This window comes from Apus apus, chromosome 9 (genome assembly GCF_020740795.1).
Source record: "Apus apus isolate bApuApu2 chromosome 9, bApuApu2.pri.cur, whole genome shotgun sequence".
NCBI lineage: Eukaryota > Metazoa > Chordata > Aves > Apodiformes > Apodidae > Apus > Apus apus.
The window spans coordinates 531,296-549,481 of record NC_067290.1 but is presented as its reverse complement, the minus strand read 5'-3'; the positions used below and the strand labels follow the sequence as shown (position 1 = coordinate 549,481).

General features: G+C 42.7%; 1 protein-coding gene across 9 annotated transcripts in view; it reads left to right on the top strand.

Moving 5' to 3' along the window:
- WNK2 (WNK lysine deficient protein kinase 2) overlaps window positions 1–18,186 on the top strand; it is a 115,549-nt gene that overhangs the window by 84,691 nt on the left and 12,672 nt on the right. For 5 of the 9 annotated variants that reach the window (XM_051627740.1, XM_051627735.1, XM_051627741.1 and 2 more), the window contains 8 exons: window positions 408–480; window positions 2,562–2,617; window positions 2,694–3,376; window positions 4,552–4,766; window positions 6,976–7,191; window positions 8,118–8,216; window positions 13,708–13,752; window positions 15,307–15,560. In XM_051627740.1, the coding sequence (XP_051483700.1) occupies window positions 408–480; window positions 2,562–2,617; window positions 2,694–3,376; window positions 4,552–4,766; window positions 6,976–7,191; window positions 8,118–8,216; window positions 13,708–13,752; window positions 15,307–15,560 (1,641 nt within the window). The remainder of the gene's footprint in view (window positions 1–407; window positions 481–2,561; window positions 2,618–2,693; window positions 3,377–4,551; window positions 4,767–6,975; window positions 7,192–8,117; window positions 8,217–13,707; window positions 13,753–15,306; window positions 15,561–18,186) is intronic. The other 4 variants (XM_051627742.1, XM_051627736.1, XM_051627737.1 and 1 more) reach the window with 4 other exon arrangements.

Genomic DNA, 18,186 nt, shown 5'->3' with positions numbered 1-18,186 from the left:
AAAATTCTGTCTCTATGAAAGGTTTTATGTCTCTCCAGTAGTTTCAGTTTGTCCTATGAAAATCTGTGCCAATAAAAGAATTTCTGAAGAGAGACATACAGGTGAAGAATGCACAGTCTGGCTGGAAAAGAAAACCAGAAAAAAAGCCCAACCTGAGATACATAATTCGGCACCTGTTTTTGTTCCCTCTGTGACACTGCCACTGCCTTTTTTTCTTCCAAGAGAGGAAAAAAAATATGGCAGAGTTGAAGAAAAAAGGTAGAAGGGCACCTCCACAGGCATCAGAAGGTAGTTTAGTATGCCACAGAAGTGTGAGGGAAGAGAGGGAGAGAAGGAAGGAGAATGCATTGCCTGTCTGGTTTGTGTGCGAGACTAAAATGATTTATTTTCTTTCTTTTTACCAAAAGTTTGAACAGTCAGAGATGACCAGCATTGGCGTTGAGTCCTCAGAAGCAAGAGGTGGGTCAGCAAGCAGAAAAGGTAATTGTCCTTTGGTGGGCAGTGATGCCTCTGAGTGTGTGGTCCTCTCATCTGGTGTCCCCTTGATGCTCACCCTGCTGATGAACTGCAGAGCCCTGCCCACACAAGGCTTTTTTGGTCCTAATTATGCTATAATTACTATTGCATATCTCACTTCTCTCCAACTTCCTAGAAAGAAACTGCCTCACAGGTGGATTTCTTTGACACTATTAGGTATGTGATGCCTAGCTGTCATGTAGGTACAGGCTATTCTCATGTGTTCTGCTTTAAATATTAAAGGTGAATCCCAAAAACCAGAGGACAGAATTGCTCTCTATTACCCCCCCTCCACCCTCCCAAGGGAAGACAGAAGGGGAATAAGGAAGAGAGACTTAAACTTTGGAAATTGAAACTAGAAACAAATTTACTATAACACAAGATAAAAGGGTAAAACTTGGGGGGGAAGAACAGGTAAGTATCTCCATACAAAACCGATCTCGATGGTGGCAGGGATATGGCAAAGGCAGGGCTGCTCCAGGGGAGAGGTCCACGGCTCCTCACAGCACCTGATGCAGCTGGATTCTGGAGCAAGCACCTGGGAAGTCCAAGGAAGCAGCAGCAGCCCCAGCAGGGAGAAAGGAGCAGGAGGGGAGAAGGGCCCAGCTTCCGGCTCTCCTGGCTTTGATAGATTGTGACAGGGAGTGGGTGGGAACACTGACCCTTCCAGTCTTTCAGGGTCCAAGGACCCTCTCTAGAGGTATCCGACTCTGTGCTGGGGCCTCCCAAACCATAACATCATGGAAGGCTGTGTTCCCAGTAACAACACTCCAGTGCTCTTAAAAAGTCCAAAAGTCTCTCAGATTTCCTGGGTTACATAAAAACGTGTTGACAAAAATGTCATGATTGAGGGTAAGCACCTCTGAGGCATTTCAAGGAAGTCCCATGGAGAACTGGCTATGGCCCTTCAGGTACTTCAGATACAACAGCAGTTTCTCTAATAACATCGTAGGAGCCATAGTAAGAAATTGGATATTTATTATGCTCCATTTACCTGTCTTGCAAGTCGCAGGAAGTTTTAAGGGCTGAGGAACCCAAAGCTGCTCCTGCCGTCATGGGTGGCGTTGGGGAGGGCTTAGAATAGATTTTTTGTTGGTAATTGTTTTTTTTAGATTGTCATGGCAAAGCTGGCCACCAGGTTTGTGCAGTAACAGGGATTGTTCTTGTCTGTGTGGGTGTAGATTGTCTGCTTTTAGGTCAGTGTCAGAGGGGAAAGTTTTGGGCAGCCTGCAGTCACCTGTCTTGCAGACAATGAAGAGAGAATGCAACTGGCATGTAACACTATTTAGTAAAATTAATGTAGCTGAATGCCACCAAGTAGAGATGTATTTCACTGTTTCAGAACTGCAAAGTGACAGATTTCTGCCTTATGTTCACACTGTGCAATATGCCAAAAGAAAGCAGCTTTCTAAAAACTCGCGTTTATTGGTTTGACTTCAAAACCAGTGTCCCGGTCGTGAAATAATTGTCTCGATGATTGCCACTGATATTTTGCTCCTTGTGTGCCTCTGAGGTCCAAGTGGCCATCTTTTGAGGTAGTGATTTCCACGTTCAGCAGTGTACGTTGAACTTCATTTCAGGCCCTTTTAGTTGCCTGTGTCCGTATCTGTCCAATGAATGGTGTGAAGTCCCAGCCCAGCTGTGGGCAGCTGCAGCATTTTGTGTGCATGACTAGCGAACTGCAGTTACTTTTTTTGAGACATCAGGAACACCTTAGTAATGCAGGCCCAACTTGCCACGCAGATTTAATTCTTCTTGTTTTCTGTGTACAAATTTTCAGCTGACTAATGAAATTCCACACTCCCATTGCAATTTGAATTCCCCAACTCAGCAGATTGAAGAGAGTGCCCACCTGCAAATATTTTATATTGCCAGTGGTGTTGCCTTCCACATTATAGATCCATTATTACAAAGACTGGATATTTAAATTATTCCTCAGTGCTAGGCTTTATCACACTTCAATTTATCAGAATAAGCAGGTTGGCTCTTACTATCCTAAAGCATTCCAGACATGAATATGTTTTCTTTTTCAACTTGTGAAACAGGTTCAGCTGCAAGCATCACTTCAGCTCCTGCTGCTACAACAAAAGGCCTCCTTCAGGTAATCAGAAACTAGGAGCAGCTTTATGCTTGACTGTCACAGTTACTTCCAAATTCAGCTGCATTATTTTCTCCAGGTTGCACCTGAATCATCAAGCCTAACTAAACAGATGGAAACTTCTGAAAGGAGCGAGAAGGCAAAGACTCTGACTTTGTCTGCACATGATAACGTAACGCAGATACCTGCAGCAGATGGGGTGATAAATTACCTTCAAAGGGATGACTCTCTAGACTCTGGTTCCTATGGAAAACAGGGTGAAACTCACGATAGTGGCACTCCAGCCAAAACTATTGGCAGGTTTTCAGTGATCAGCACGCAGGATGAGTTAACTTTACCAGCGCCGCACTGCTTAAGGTTCTCGGCACCCCCAGATGTCTACTTGGATGAGCTGCCCTCCAGCCCTGACCTGAAGACAGCCGTCCGACGGGTGCAGACAGCCTCTTCTGTCGATGTCCTGTGCGACCAGGGGTCGAGTGATTCTGCTGAGGAGCCTTCCCACTGTCAGTCAGCTGCTGCTGCGCAACTGTCCCCCCCAAGCAGTAGTGCAGCCAGTGACTTAATTAAAAAAGCAGCTGCTTTTCTGCAAAGATCCAGCAAAGCTAGCTTGCCAGGCCTCGAGTCACCTAATGGGCAGGGGACAAAAATTCCTACCATCAACATCACATCCTTCCACTCACAGTCGTCGTACATGAGCAGTGACAACGACTCGGAATTTGAAGATGCAGACATGAAGAAAGAATTGCAGAACCTGAGAGAAAAGTAAGTCAAGTTTGCAAGCACTGCTGGGGGAGCTCTTGTTGAGATCCTTAGGCAGTGTCTGCATGTCCTCAGTAAATACGGGGTTTTCATAGCTGTGAAGAGTAAACTGGTGCTGGGCAAATTAGGTATTGCTAGGACCTTCCCCCAGATGCATCCTTTCATACACCACTTTATTGGTCAATTCCATTTAGAAGAGCAATTCACTAATAATTTTTTTTAACAGTGCTGCTGCAGTGCCCAGTTTCCTCACTGCACAGCTCTGTTGATGTGGTGGCACATGGTAGCCCTGGCAGGTGTTGTGTGGGTAGGTTCCTGTGCGCACACTTAATAAAGGTGGCATAAAAATGACCTGGATGGTCATCGAGGGCTGCTGTGGTGTTCTCTTCGTGCCCTTCTCTGCAAGGTTGATTCAGACGATCAGGTCTGCAGACCCACCACACTTCCCAGAATGTCTTTTACAGCTGATAACCTAGTATCTGTCAGGCAGGTAAGACTCTGCCTCCTGTCCAATGTCTTGTCAAGCCATCAGTCCAGCCTCGGCTGGAGGCTGCCATGCTGCCAGCCCTCAGAACTAGCTTCTTTAAATGTCAATCTTTTCTTTCTTTCCTGGGACATGATGGGCAAAAATTAGCATTAGATGGTAGTTTAACAAAAGTGTTTAACTTAAGGAATAATGGTTTTACTGAATATGGATGATGCTTCCTTTTAAAACAGAACTACAGTCACACGAAACCTTTAAACTGACTTTATGGCATAATGAAATCAGTGAGGTAATGATTCATGTGCTAATGGCATTTTTATGGGAAGCACTTTTGTTTTCCTTCAAAACGATGTAGATGCTTTAAGAATTAATTTTTTTGATGCTGCTGGTTTTAAAAGAGAAATTCTAGAATAGCTTGAAGTTCCTGTCAGATCTCATGTCAAAACCAGTTTTTGCTGAGGATGTTGAAAATCTTTTTACCTGTCTAGGTTTCTGTCTTATAAATGAATATTTGAGAAGTCAATCATCACATTTGCCAGGTAGATTGATATAACTTCTTATACTTTTAGATGAGCAGTTGATTGTTTTATAACCAAAGGCTGTTTTGCTTCTTTTTTAATAACTCATCATGCTGTCAAGACATGGTGTTTTATCAAATACATCACTAGCAGAGTTCTTTTTTTTTTATGTTTAGGCATATGAAAGAAATTGCTGAACTTCAGACTCAGCAGAAGAATGAGATAGAGGCACTGTATATTCGCTTAGGGAAACCCCTGCCTCCCAACCTGGGCTTCCTTCACTCAGCCCCACCCAGTGGCCGTCGCCGAAGAACCAGCAAAAACAAACTGAAAGGTGGAAAACTATTGAACCCTCTGGTCCAGCAGCTCAGGAGTGGAACATCAAGCACAAGTAGGTACACAGGGTCGCTTTTCATACGCCTGTTGGCTGTGTCAGCTGTGGGGTGCTGTGTATTGCAGGGACTGCAGGAAAGGCTCTGCATTTTTATTGTTCTTCCTGCCATGACTCAGGCTGGTGGGTCCTGCAAACTGTTTTTGAAGAGCTTCCTTCGGGACAGGCTTGTTCCAGCTGCCCAGGGCTGACCCATGTGTGCCTCCTCTGCCTCAGTTACAGTGCTTGGCAGAGAAACAATATTCCACTTCAATTTGGAATGCAGCCTGGTTATATTTTCTCATCCTTTTCCCAAATGAAATGTTTGTATTCACTTCTTAGGTGCTGTTATCCTCTGTTGATTAAGTGCTGTATCTTGTTTATTTTTTCCTACAAGATGCCATATATGTAAGATGGGATTGCATTTGCTTCCTGAAGGATGGGACATAAGAACAGTTACAAAACTGTGATGGATGCTTTGACCATCTGAAATAGTTTGAGATTTTTCAAACAGTGGTGCAGTCGTGAGTCATTATCTCTTTGGAAACTATAAAGATACAATTCAACTGGGAAGTGTTGATACACCCCAGTCCTTATTTCTTCAGCAAAATGTAGAATAGAATATGAATAATTTTTCTTCAACATAGCTCATGCTGTTGTTTAGAGGAGCAGCAGCACTTCCAGTATTAACCCTGTATTTCAAACCAGGTAGCTCTTGTCAAAGTCACTGCTTCACAGGTCCACTTCAGATTTAATTGCATCAATCTGAATTATAAACAGAGTGTTTTGGAGGGTTTTGCTTTTAATTAAAAATTTCAACTAAAATAGGGAAAGCAGAGGTGTTCAGAGGCAAGATGTCCTGTGACCTGCATTGCACCTGAGTATTCTTACCGACAGGAGCTGAAGCAATCTACAGTGCTTTATACCTCTTTGTCAGCTGCTTGGCTGACATGCAGGTTTTTATTTCCTTTCCTTGTGATGAGACACAGAATCACAGAATGTGAGGGGTTGGAAAGGACCTCTGGAGATCATTGAGTCCAACCCCCCTGCCAGAACAGGACCACCACAGAATCTAGGGCAGGTCACACAGAAACTCATCCAGACAGGTTTTGAAAGTCTCCAGAGAAGGAGACTCCATAGTCTCTCTGGGCAACCTGTCACAGGGCTCCATCACCCTCACAGTAAAAAAGTTTTTCTTCATGTTGAGGTGGAACTTCCTGTGTTCTAGTTTGCATCCATTACCCCTTGTTCTATCCCAAGGCACAACTGAAAAGAGACTGGATCCTCCTTCTTGACACCCATTCTTCACGTATTTATATACATTAATTAGATCCCCCCTCAGTCTTCTCCCCTCTAGGCTAAACAGCCTCAGGTCTCTCAGCCTTTCCTCATCAGGCAGGTGTTCCAGTCCCTTCATCATCCTCATAGCCTCCGTTGGACTCTCTCCAGTAGATCCCTGTCCCTCTTGAACTGGGGAGCCCAGAACTGGACACAATACTCCACATGTGGTTGTACTAGGGAAGAGTAGAGGGGGAGGAGAACCTCCCTTGACCTGCTGGCCACACTGTTCTTAATGCATCCCAGGATACTATGGCTCCTTAGCCTTTCAGCTTCTTGCAGCTCTGCCACTCAGCAGAGGAGACCATCCACCTGCTTGCAGCCCACACAGCAGTTGTCACAACTGCCCCTTGTTGCCATCAAAAGGCTCTGACCCTCCCAGCAGCCTGTGGCCTGCACAGCTGCACGTTTCTGTGGGTCCTCTGTCTGGGTTCCCACATCCACTCTGACTGGTGCTGAGTGCATGGCCTTCTGCCAGGTGGAGACCACAGTAGGTGTCTTTCTAAGAGGGTGACAACCACCAATAGGGCTCATTTGTCCAGCAAGCAGAGCTGATGTTCCTCCCCTCATGCTCACCCAGCTTTGCTCCTCTGCCACGGCCACTTGTAAATTTCCCACGGTTGCTCTGTGTTGGGTCCCTACTTCTGCTTTCTGAAAAATGCAGAAAAGTACCTGTAAAAATCACACCTATTCCATAAGCTTCTTGGAGAGACTGGATCAGTGATACTAGAGGTGGTGATTATGTTCTGGTGCAGGCTGGGTGAAGTATGTGCCTCAGATTGCAGACCTCTGTTCCTTGTGGTGGCAAAGGACCAATGTTTAGGTGCTGGTTTTGATGCTGTGGTTTCCTCCCGTTTGCTGTTGCATGTGTTTTCTTTTCTTGCTCTTTCAGGTAATCTTGCAGACTCTAAAGACTCACCCCACAAAGAAACAGCTAAAGCTCAGTCTGGCTCTCCCAGAGCAGCAGCAGTCAGTGCCCCAGTCGCAGCCACCTTTGGGAAGGCAGTTCAGACGCAGCAGCCCTGCTCTGTCAAGGCCTCTTTGTCTTCTGACATCTGCGCCGGCTTAGGCCCTGAAGGAGGTGACGCCAATGCAAGCTCTGGCCAAGGTGATTTTTTTGTACCATCTGCTCAGCATGTCTTCCAGCACATGCTAAAATTAGTTTGCTTCCCTTATGCTTGAACTTCTTAGGTGTGGATTTCTCTTGTAGTGATTTTAGGAACATGAACCTTTGACAGTCCAAATTACTGCCTTCCCTTTAAAACGATCATTGCAGTGTTGTGAGAAGAACAACAGTAAAGTGTCTTTCCAAGTGTTAAGAGTCAACACTCAGGAAGGCATGCTAATTTTTAGGAAAGAAATGCCTTATATTTTTATACTGACACCTTTTCTGGAGTCCACCTTTCAAATTGCTGACAAAAAAAGAAAGGAAAAATAAATTATATAAAGGATATGAGATTGTTTCCTTTGGTTCATTTTGGGCTTTTTTTTTTTTTTAGCCCCTTGATACTGGTAGATCCAAAGTTCCTCATTATAAATTACTGAACCATCTTGGGTGTGAGGGGAACAAAAAGTAAAGTAAAAAAGAAAAGAAAACCAAAACCAGAGAACCAAGTTCTGTTTCCTTTACCCAAGGAGTTAACTTTGTGCATGATTTTGGAGTCCCAGTTAAATGCCTGTAAATTGGCTGTGTTCCCCAGTCCCGACCTCTGGTACCTCTGTGTATTGCACACCTCCTAGGCTTTGACTGATCTTGTTGTCATGCATATTGGAAGTTCTAATGATGATTAAAATACCTTCCTCTCATTGCACATCCTGCCAAACTAATCTACAAAATATCTTATCTGTTCTCTTCTGCTCTTATTGCATCCTTTGTGTATGGTCAATTAACTTACTCCTCTTTGGCAAAGTTAAAATGGAGATGTGGATGTTTTAACTAACAAAGCTGATTTGACTGATGGTATAGGACATCTGATCACAGCTACTTGTACTTTATAAGTGTCTTTGTTTTCTTCCCTTTATATTCATTTGCAGGCTGGACGGTTTTCCACCAAACGTCTGAGAGAGTGACCTATAAATCTAGTAGCAAACCTCGTACCAGATTCCTCAGTGGACCTGTGTCTTTGTCCATCTGTTTGTATTTGTTCTTTTGTATTTTATCACAGTCCATCTTTCTTTTACCCCCTTATTCTAATTCCATGTTTTATATCTATTAATATGTTTGGCAGGATGCCCCTTTTTCTGACCCATCTTTTCTTTCATTTTACCTTTCTTTTGAGTAATCATCATGAACACACCTTATTTCTATTTATTTTTCATATGAAAGCTTTTTTTGCACTGCTTTTGGCTCATGCCTGGGCACCAAAAGCATGTGTGGAAGATCTCATCATTTATTATATAGCCTTATGGTAAATTTTACCCTGGACTTATCAAAGCTTTTGTACTTTATGTGATTTATGTTGAAGTAATTTTATTTGCAATGTGGCAAATATACATGTCTGCTGTCCTGGTTCCAGCGACAACAAAAAGAAATCCATCCTTCTGTAGACGAATGGTCTCTTTCACACATGTTTGGACTATGAAGACATGCATGTAGCAAGCTGATACAATACTAGAAGGTCACTGAAGGGTATAACTTCCATACAAGGGCTGTATTAACACAATATACAGTACTGTTTATATCCACTCTATTTTCTTTAATTTTGCCCCCCGCTCTTTGCATGTGGAAATGCTGAGACAATAGTGCTCCAGCTAGTTCTTTCAAAATCTGTTTTCTAGGTGGGGTGTTACCCATGCAGTCACTTTTCATTCCTTTCAGTGAGCAGTGTTTGATAGACTCCTAAGCAGCAGGAAGATCTGGTTACTCCAAGGCAGAGTACCAGTAATCTTTTTGTGTAAGCTGATCTGGCTGAAGCACTTGACTCAGTTTATTCTCTTATGACCTTATGTGACCTCCAAGATGAAGTCAATTAGCAGTTCATCAAAACATAAAAAAGTAAAAAGCAATATCAGATTTTCAGCTGATACATTGAAATGGATTGCTAGGATCCAGTATTTTTTGTTTCAAATAATTGTGCACCTGTTATTTGTACCCTATTTGTATGACTTCTAAAGTAATTGGCAATTCAACCAAATGATATCAAGCTATTTAATTAAAAAATTAAGGCCTTTTTACCCAATCATATATGCTGCTTTTTAGGCAAACAGATTTTGCTTGTACAATAAAGATATGTTGTGCTGAACAGGTACTATAGGCCACTTACACATAATATTAGAAAGGCTAATAATGTTCTTGAGAAAATGTTTGGCTAACTAACTGTTCATTTGCATTAATATCAGATCTCCCATTGAAGTTCTACATTGCTTATCATTATCCAAGTGGTACAGATCAAAGGCACAAGACCACTCAAATACACTCCTAATTTTATGAATAAACTATTTTTAAAAATAATAGTGATTTTTTTTCTGTTGTTTGAGGTCCCTGAAAGTCCAAGCACTCAAGTTCTTGAGGACTGATGTTTACTGCTCAGCATACTGAGTTTATTACTATGCAAGTTTTTAATGACTGTTAAAGTCATGAGACAATTTTGCATGCAGGGATTTTTTTCTGAGACCCTGAGGGGAATTCTCAGCTCACAAATTTCCCCATTTGCTATTATAATGGACATTGTATTTTCTTCCTCTGCACGTGTAATTCCCAGAAGTTGTTTCCTTAATCTTTCACAGAGTTGCTATCCAGTAGGATGCAAAAAAGACTGGGAGATGGTGATTAAAATCCAGCATACTAAAAATGTTTGGGTGCATGGATATTGTGAACGAAACCAAGGGAATATGTAAATCCTTCCAATCGTGAATTCTCCCCATGCTTAAATAACTCAGCACGACTAATTGCTTTCTGTTCTCAGCCCATATGCTCTCTTCTCCATATCTTCTGGGCGAAGTGTTTGGAGAGGAGGTTTGCACTCCCCCGTTTCTGAGTCATTCCAGGAGATGGACTGAGTCTCAGTCCATCTTAACTTAATCCTTAACCTAACTTAACCCTGAAGCTTCCGTAAAGTCCAAGCGTGCAGCTTCCTTTCACACACTGCCTGTCATTAGGCTGCTAGACAGTTTGCCACAGCTGGTAGGTTTGGGTGGGGTAAGAGGTTGGCTGAGCTGCTTTTCCCAGTGAGTCTAACAGGTTGGTAGTGTGTGTGTGAAGGGATGAAGATGGGCTTGGTGTGGCCCCATCATTCCCCAAGAGTGGCTGGCACTGCTGCTGGAAGGATGGATGGATGGTGATTCCAGCCAGGTGGTAGGGAGAAGCTGGGGCCATAGGCTTCAGGAAAAATAGTGCTAGATGATGATGATGGGAATGGGAATGCCAGCTGGCTCATGCTCCTTCCCCTCTGGAGGGGACATGGTTGAGCCAGCATGCAGGCAGAGCCCAGCATTGGGACTAGGTGCTAACCAGCTGTGCATCTTTCATGGGATGGGACTGCCCAGTGTGGGCAGCTTGAGGCTGGTCAGGGTGCTGGGGCTGTTCCACAAGTCCAGGTTGCTCTGTGATTTTTTTGTTTATTTGAGAACTGTTGGGAAAGGTTGTGGTGGATTTTAAGAAATACGCTGAATCTGTATGTTTGATGAAGGAAGAGCAGCTCTTAGGGGAGCTGAGCTGCTCCCATGTGAGGCCTTTGCTGTTTTAGCAGATAAATTAGCAGCACGCTGCTAAAAATAAATGTACAGAAGACCTTAGAGCACCTTCCAGTACTTGAAGGGGGCCTACAGGAAAGCCGGGGACGGGCTTTTCATCAGAGAAGATAGTGACAGGACAAGGGGTAACGGTTTTAAACTGAGAGAGGGGAAATTTAGGTTAGATATTAGGAAGAAATCCTTCACTCTAAGGGTGGTGAGGAACTGGGATGGGTTGCCCAGGGAGGTTGTTGATGCCCCATCCCTGGAGGTTTTTAAGGCCAGGTTGGATGAGGTTTTGTGTAACCTGGTCTAGTGGTTTTCTGCTCATGGCAGGGGGGTTGGAACTTGATGATCTTTAAGGTCCCTTCCAACCTCGATGATTCTATGATTAAAGATAGTTTTACTAAATATTTCACCCTGGTTGCAAGATCCATCAAAGTTGAACACTTTCACAGTGTTCTCCCAGAGCAGTTTTGTGATCTGATCCCCATGTCCGATACTGACTTAGCATTTGCACTTGCATGGAACAAAACAATTGCGATGGCCTTCAGCATAATTTGTAGCCTGAGCTCCTTCCCTGGGTTGCAAGGACAATTAAACTCTGGGAAGGGTTTGGGTTGATCATGAGTGGAATTTTTAAAAGATCTATTTGGCTCAGACTTGAAATCTTGTGTAAAGTGATTTTTGTCAGGTCTACAGTAATGAATATATTGTATGTGCATATGCAGTCCTGGAAATGGTCTAACAATTAATTGCCATTCCAATTTTCTTTTCGTTTCCAAACTTTTTGGCAGCTGCTAAGTTGCAAATATGGCACAGTGGCTCTTTTCTGTCCTGTGTGATATAATAGCTACTTAATTTCTCAGATAAGAAATCTGGAATTGGAGGTAAAACACTTCACTGAACTTTTGCAGTCTTAGATTAAATCTTAATTATTCATCTCCATAACTTTTACAGCTGTTAAACACCTTGATTTGGAGGTAGTACAATTAATCTGGTGAATTAGGTTTACTAAGTGCATTTTTAAATTTAATTTGAACTTAAAACCCATTGTAGCTGACAATTGTCAGTCCCTGCTTCAGGCAGTATCACCACTTAGATAACGTTCCTCATTTCCCAAGCACCATGCTGAGGTGATACTGTTTGGGTGAAATAGCTCTTTTTTGGTGACTGACTCTCCTGTCTTGTTTTCCTGAATGCTGGCTCCACTCCTGGGGGCATTTGGTGAATTTGTGAACTATCACTGTTATCTGTCTCTTCCCTACCTGGCCGGGGACCCCAGGTTTGCTTTGGCACCCAAGGTGCATGGGAGCTCATGACCGGGTTTTCAGGAAGCCAAGGGGTTGTTCATTAAACTTTTTACACACAGTTGAGCATGTATTGTAGTCAGCTGCCTGCTTTTATTTTTCGCAGGCAGTTGCTTTTCATTTGCGTACATGTTGTGCCAAACACTGCCTACTGCTGCAGTGAGAAAATGGCATTCTAGTATTGCTGCCACTGGGTTGCTAGGTGACTTGAAGAGACAGGCAAGGTAAGGTGTATCTGAGGGGAAAAAATAAGAATACAAAGCTCAGCTGTCAATGTGACTTGTATCTGTTATCGAGGCTTTGCGATGAGAAATTAAACTTACTCATGCTTACATAAGATGCTACTGAAGTCATGTCCTTCTGATTTCCCTGGCATAGAAACCTCATTAAACTATATGAAATAATAAGAAAATCCTTCAAAGCAATCCTCCTATTCCTCCTCATGCACCCGACATCAAAACACAAACATTTCTTCTCTCTTTTTTTCCTTCCTTTTTCCTTTACTTTCTCTTCCTCAGTCTCTGACTGATGTCTCTTTCTCCTTTGAAGACTCATTCAGAGCCTATGTCAACCTGGACCTACAGTCTTTAAGATTAAAGCTGCATTTCTGGCACAGTAACATAAAATATGGACACTGGTTTGCTGTAGAGAAAAAGCACATCCATCTTGTATCTTGCTTTTTGCCCCACTCTCTGAGTTTGCTCATGTTTTCAAGTGCTTCTTCACAATAAATGTGCCATGCCCCATGTCAGGTATTCATCTCCTCCCATACCATAATGATATTCTTCTTACCAAGTCCAAAATACCTTTCAGGAAATTTGGCACTCAAATAGAAATGGTGCTTATGTCTGGCAAGATCTGACAGTCAAGGCGGGTTCTCAGTACGCTTCTGACACTCCAGCTATCTATCCAACAGAATATGTGATAAAATAATGATGAAGGATGTAACAAGATGATAATGACAAAACCAATGTTTTTGTAGTTTGGTTAAATGAAAACTCAGCTACTCTGCTGGATTATTTTTCTGCACTTGGACAAAGCATAAACGAAACGCGTGCACGGTTACTTTCAATTGAAGTTCAGAATCTCACATTTAGACACAAATCCTACTAATAAAGTATTTGGAAACAATTGGCCTCAGACCTGCAGAACAATGTATCTTTTTGGACTTGTAAAACAGGACTTTAGGGTTGTTGTACAGTTTGTCTTTGCAGCCAGACTAGCTTGACTTGTTCCTGAAAGCATTTTTGGCCTCCTATCACAAACTGAATTTGACATCATTTTCTGCATAAATAGAGTAGGAATCAAAACCTCCTATTAGGAAGCCAAGGCAAGTCAAAAAAAAGAAAAACAAATCAACCCAAAATAAAACAAAAAACCCAAATAAATGCATCTGTAAGTCAGTACACCTTGCTTTGGCATGCTATTGTACTTTTCAAAGCTTCTGAATGGCTGCACATTAAGAAAGGTTTGAGCTGTCCAGTTATTTAGACTTCTTGACTCACCTGAACTGCTGACTTTGTCTGTCCTTTCTTGCATAATAACTACTTTTTGATTGCTTAAAAGTACAGAAGCTTGTCCATCAGATTGGTTGTGTTTAGTCTTACCTAATTCTGTGTGTCTTGTATTGTTTTACCTTGTAGGGTCCACCTTGAAACGACTATGTCTAGGCAAAGATCACAGTAGTAGTAACTATCCTGTTTCTGTTTCTCAGTATTTCCTTCATAGCATGGGATGTTTTTGGCTTTCATTTATTTATTTATTTATTTATTTATTTATTTACTAAAAGCTAGTTGTTTTAACAAGTAGAGCTGATGCACTTATATGAAATTAGCCTGTATAAATTGTGATACTTTGATACCAATGCATGTGCTGTGATGTCTTGGGAACCACGCATGCTGCAAGACAGTTGTGGGGTGTGTGTGGGACCATGCACGCATGTGGCCAGAAACTGGGTTCTGTGTTTGTCTTCCTGAAATACTCACCTTTATATGACTGCAGTTCTCTGCTGGAGGAATTTATGGCTTAAAACCATCTTGTTCCTGTTGAAGCTGCATGAAATATTAAGCACTAATTGAAGAGCTGTCCTGTCAAAATTCTCGTTTTTCTCACTGGTCCCTTTCCCCCAAGCAAAGGAAAAGGCAATGAGCAGTATTCATGTAGAAGTTATGTTACAGGTTGAATGCATGATCATTTAAAGGTTATTAATGTATTTTATATAACCACAGGACTAATTAGGTTACTCTCTTTCAATGGCTGGTAACTGATTAACACGAACAGGAAGACTCAGTGTTCATGTTTGCTCATATAATAATTTTACTACAGTTCTATGAACTTTTTGCTTGGAGAGATGGTCTTTATTTCAAATCTTTAGCTATATCTGTTAGCCAAAAAGTTCCTTGATATTTTCTGCTGAGGTCAAATTCAGGCACCTTCAGTTGCTGTTCCCAGCCCATCTTGCTGTGTCAGACTTGTAGTTACCAATATAAAAAAAAGGACAGGTTGTTTTTTCTAGTTCTTCTAGAAATAAGTGCACGTATGAAAGCAACTGTCAACACTCTTCCTGTCTGCTTTTACCTATGCCAAAAGTTCTGTATCTTTATCTTTGTCTCAAAATCTCACACACCCACTATGTCCTCCTGTCCTCTTTCCTCTGTACATTTGGGGTCCTGATGGGATTTTTTTTCCCCCAAGAAATATGCACATGGCAGAGTAGACGGTCCTGACGTGATCACGAGAGGTTGTGGGTTCCTGGAACACCTAGAGAGGTGTAGGAGCCAACCCTACTTGTAACCTATATGACAATTACATTTTTCCAGGAGGACAGTAAACTTTGCAAGTAAAACAAATGGCAAATTCATTTTCTACATGCATACAGTTTTAGCAAGTAGTACATCCTGCCTCCCACCCTCTGGTGGTGGTCTCCTCTGAAGAGACTCTGTAAGCCTTGGGATGTCCATGTTATGGGCATGGCCATCATTTCTTCTCTCTTAGTCATTAGTGTCACCTGGAGAGAAGCTCTGGGCACAACAGCTACTGGCTGAGGTAACAGAATGGGATGGAAAATATGGACCCATTGGACTTGGACCATTTCTTTAAGCAAAGGTGTTCTGTAGTAAGGAGGGGGAGGGTTAAATTCTGAAAAGCCACCATTTAAATTGCAGTAGATGAGAAACTGTTGGAGCAGCAAAGTGGTGATGCAGAGATGCCATTGTCAACTTTCTTTGTGTGTGATTTTCTAGGATCCTCCACAAACAGTCTTGCAACGTGTCCTGAGCCCCTCCCACAATCCACCTTGCAGGTTCAGGCCAACAACAGTAACAACAAGAAAGGGACCTTCACAGACGATCTTCACAAGCTGGTTGACCAGTGGACAAGCAAAACTGTTGGAGCTGCACAGACAAAACCTTCTTTAAACCAACTGAAGCAGAACCAAAAAAGGCAAGACATGGAGCCAAAGGCTAATCCCATGCAAACACAGAACGAGACATGTGGAGTAAGTGGCACTCCTTGAAGAACATACCTTTTGCTATGTGTCTGACAGCCTTTGCAGAACTCAGATTTGGAGGAGGACATAGACTAAAATTACTTCAGATAGATGCTTCCTATAAATGTCCATCTCTTTAAGTACTAAACCAGATTTTTTTAAATTTGTGTTTTGAAGTAACTTTGAGGGATATATATATATATATATAAAATATATATATTTTTAATTGCAAACTGCTTCTTAACAGCAATATGCAGCAATGCTCATACTGTTAACTATATGTTGCTCAACTGAAGTTTTAGCTGTTCCTAAAGCTTTTTTTAAGACTCATCTTCCTTAGCCAGAAGAGTGGTGGGCTGGAGGTGTGGTGGTAGTGAGCCTTTGTTTGAGTGGCAGTGCAGTGAGTAATGTGCTGAGACAGGGCAACTTGACATGTTTGACTGGTGCTTGTTGTCCTGGGCATCTCTGGGGCTGGCTCATGAAAACACCATCTGCAGCAATACTGTGAGAGTAAACTAAACAACATGGGAATTGGAAGCACCCCCATTCTTAGTCTCAGTAGCAGGAAAAAACATTGCAACCTGTATTTGTGTCTGTGTTCCTGTTTTCTTGGACGAGGATAGTACAGGGCCAGGCACAAAAGTGAAGGAAGATATATCCAGAATCCCAGTTTATCATTTTGTTCCACCCTCGTCTGGGTTTCCAGCCCTTTTCTTCCACCTCACAGTCAGATGATTCTTTGACTAAATTTTTGCTAGATTATATTTTTTGGAAGAGTGGAGCTTGAGCCGAAGGAGAGGAAAACAAATGAATTTGAAAAGTAAAGAAACAGTGAAAACAAAACCAATGAAGGGCTGCTTTGTTATCCCTTAAAAACAAGATAACTCTCTAGCACCCAAGGTCTGGATAGTAAAGCATTGCCTTTTTGGGATGCTGAAGGAAAAGAAAAGCTTGTCTGCAGCAGTGGTGGTTCTGTAGCTGTTCGTGTGGTGAGACATGTGACAGCAGGAACCACCCTAAGGCCTCTAACTTGGTACCTGCTGGTTTTGGAACTCAAAAGGTCACTGATTGCCCAAGGAAAAGCATTTGTGCAAATTTATTGAGCAGTGTTATGTAAATGAAAATGGAGAGTAAATAAGCCTGTGCAGTGATGGTTTAACCAGTATAAGCCCATCCTGGAGTAACAACAGTGTCTCCTGAAGACCCTATATTAGTTCTCCCAAAATAAAGCAAGTCCTAGTAAATTGAAGATTTCTAGAAAGTCATGGTGAGGGCCCAAATTTTGCTCCACGTCACTTCTTACTCTCATTTGATGTGCTTTTTGCAGCTTGTTGTCATCTTCCGTGAGACTCCTGCAGTAGTTTGTGTTCCATGGGGCTGTTCTGCCCACTTGAAACTCTGGGAAAGAGAGTGGCTGGTTTGCTTATTTAAATAATCCGTTAACATTTATTTATTTTCCCTTCTGCAGTCTTGGTGTCTCTATTTCAAAGCCTGTGGAGCTTGTAGAATATTGCTGTGAGAGGAACAGGAGTGTCCCTGGCTTAATACATTGATTTTAGAGAGTTTCTTTCTTTCTAGAAGATGGCAGTTATTTCAGGGAGTTAAACAAGCCTGGTTGAAATATTTTACAGCTAATTTACCAAGAGCTCAGAGGGCTTGAGTTTCCCTGCTCTTCATTTCACATTATTCCTTGTCCCTAGGAAGGGTAAGTTGGCTGGAGGCCCTGCCAGCCCCACACCACCTCCCCCAGGGTGGCTTTGAAGTCCTTGCGGAGATACGTGGGCTGCAGAAGATGACAAGGTAGATGGCAGAGCTTCCCAGCATGGCTAGTGTTGAGGTATTTTGACCACGGAGGTGACAGTGTGCATCAGAGATTATAGAAAACAGGGCAGGAGATACGATTTAAAAGACTTCTACAACAGCTCAGGGGCTGTTGTCATTCTGCTGGTTGTATCTTCTGCAATTCACCTTGAAGGTGAAACTGCAGTTCAGGGAGGAGAGGGCTATATGATGTTGGGAGAAAAACAGCCAGAAGAGGAGGAAGGAAATTATGTGAAAGGATCTGGTTTGGACAGCCAGACAAGTGACCTGTAGCATCAGTTCGTGGAGTGATGAGTTACATGGGAGATGTTGTACCTGCACTGAATCGCTGTTGAGTCCACTGCATCAAATGGTCTTGTATCCTGCGTTAAAGGTGAATCCCAAAAACCAGAGGACAGAATTGCTCTCTATTACACCCCTCCACTCTCCCAAGGGAAGACAGAAGGGGAATAAGGAAGAGAGACTTAAACTTTGGAAATTGAAACTAGAAACAAATTTACTGTAACACAAGATAAAAGGGTAAAACATGGGGGGGAAGAACAGGTAAGTATCTCCATACAGAACCGATCTCGATGGTGGCAGGGATATGGCAAAGGCAGGGCTGCTCCAGGGGAGAGGTCCACGGCTCCTCACAGCACCTGATGCAGCTGGATTCTGGAGCGAGCACCTGGGAAGTCCAAGGAAGCAGCAGCAGCCCCAGCAGGGAGAAAGGAGCAGGAGGGAAGAAGGGCCCAGCTTCCAGCTCTCCTGGCTTTGATAGATTGTGACAGGGAGTGGGTGGGAATACTGACCCTTCCAGTCTTTCAGGGTCCAA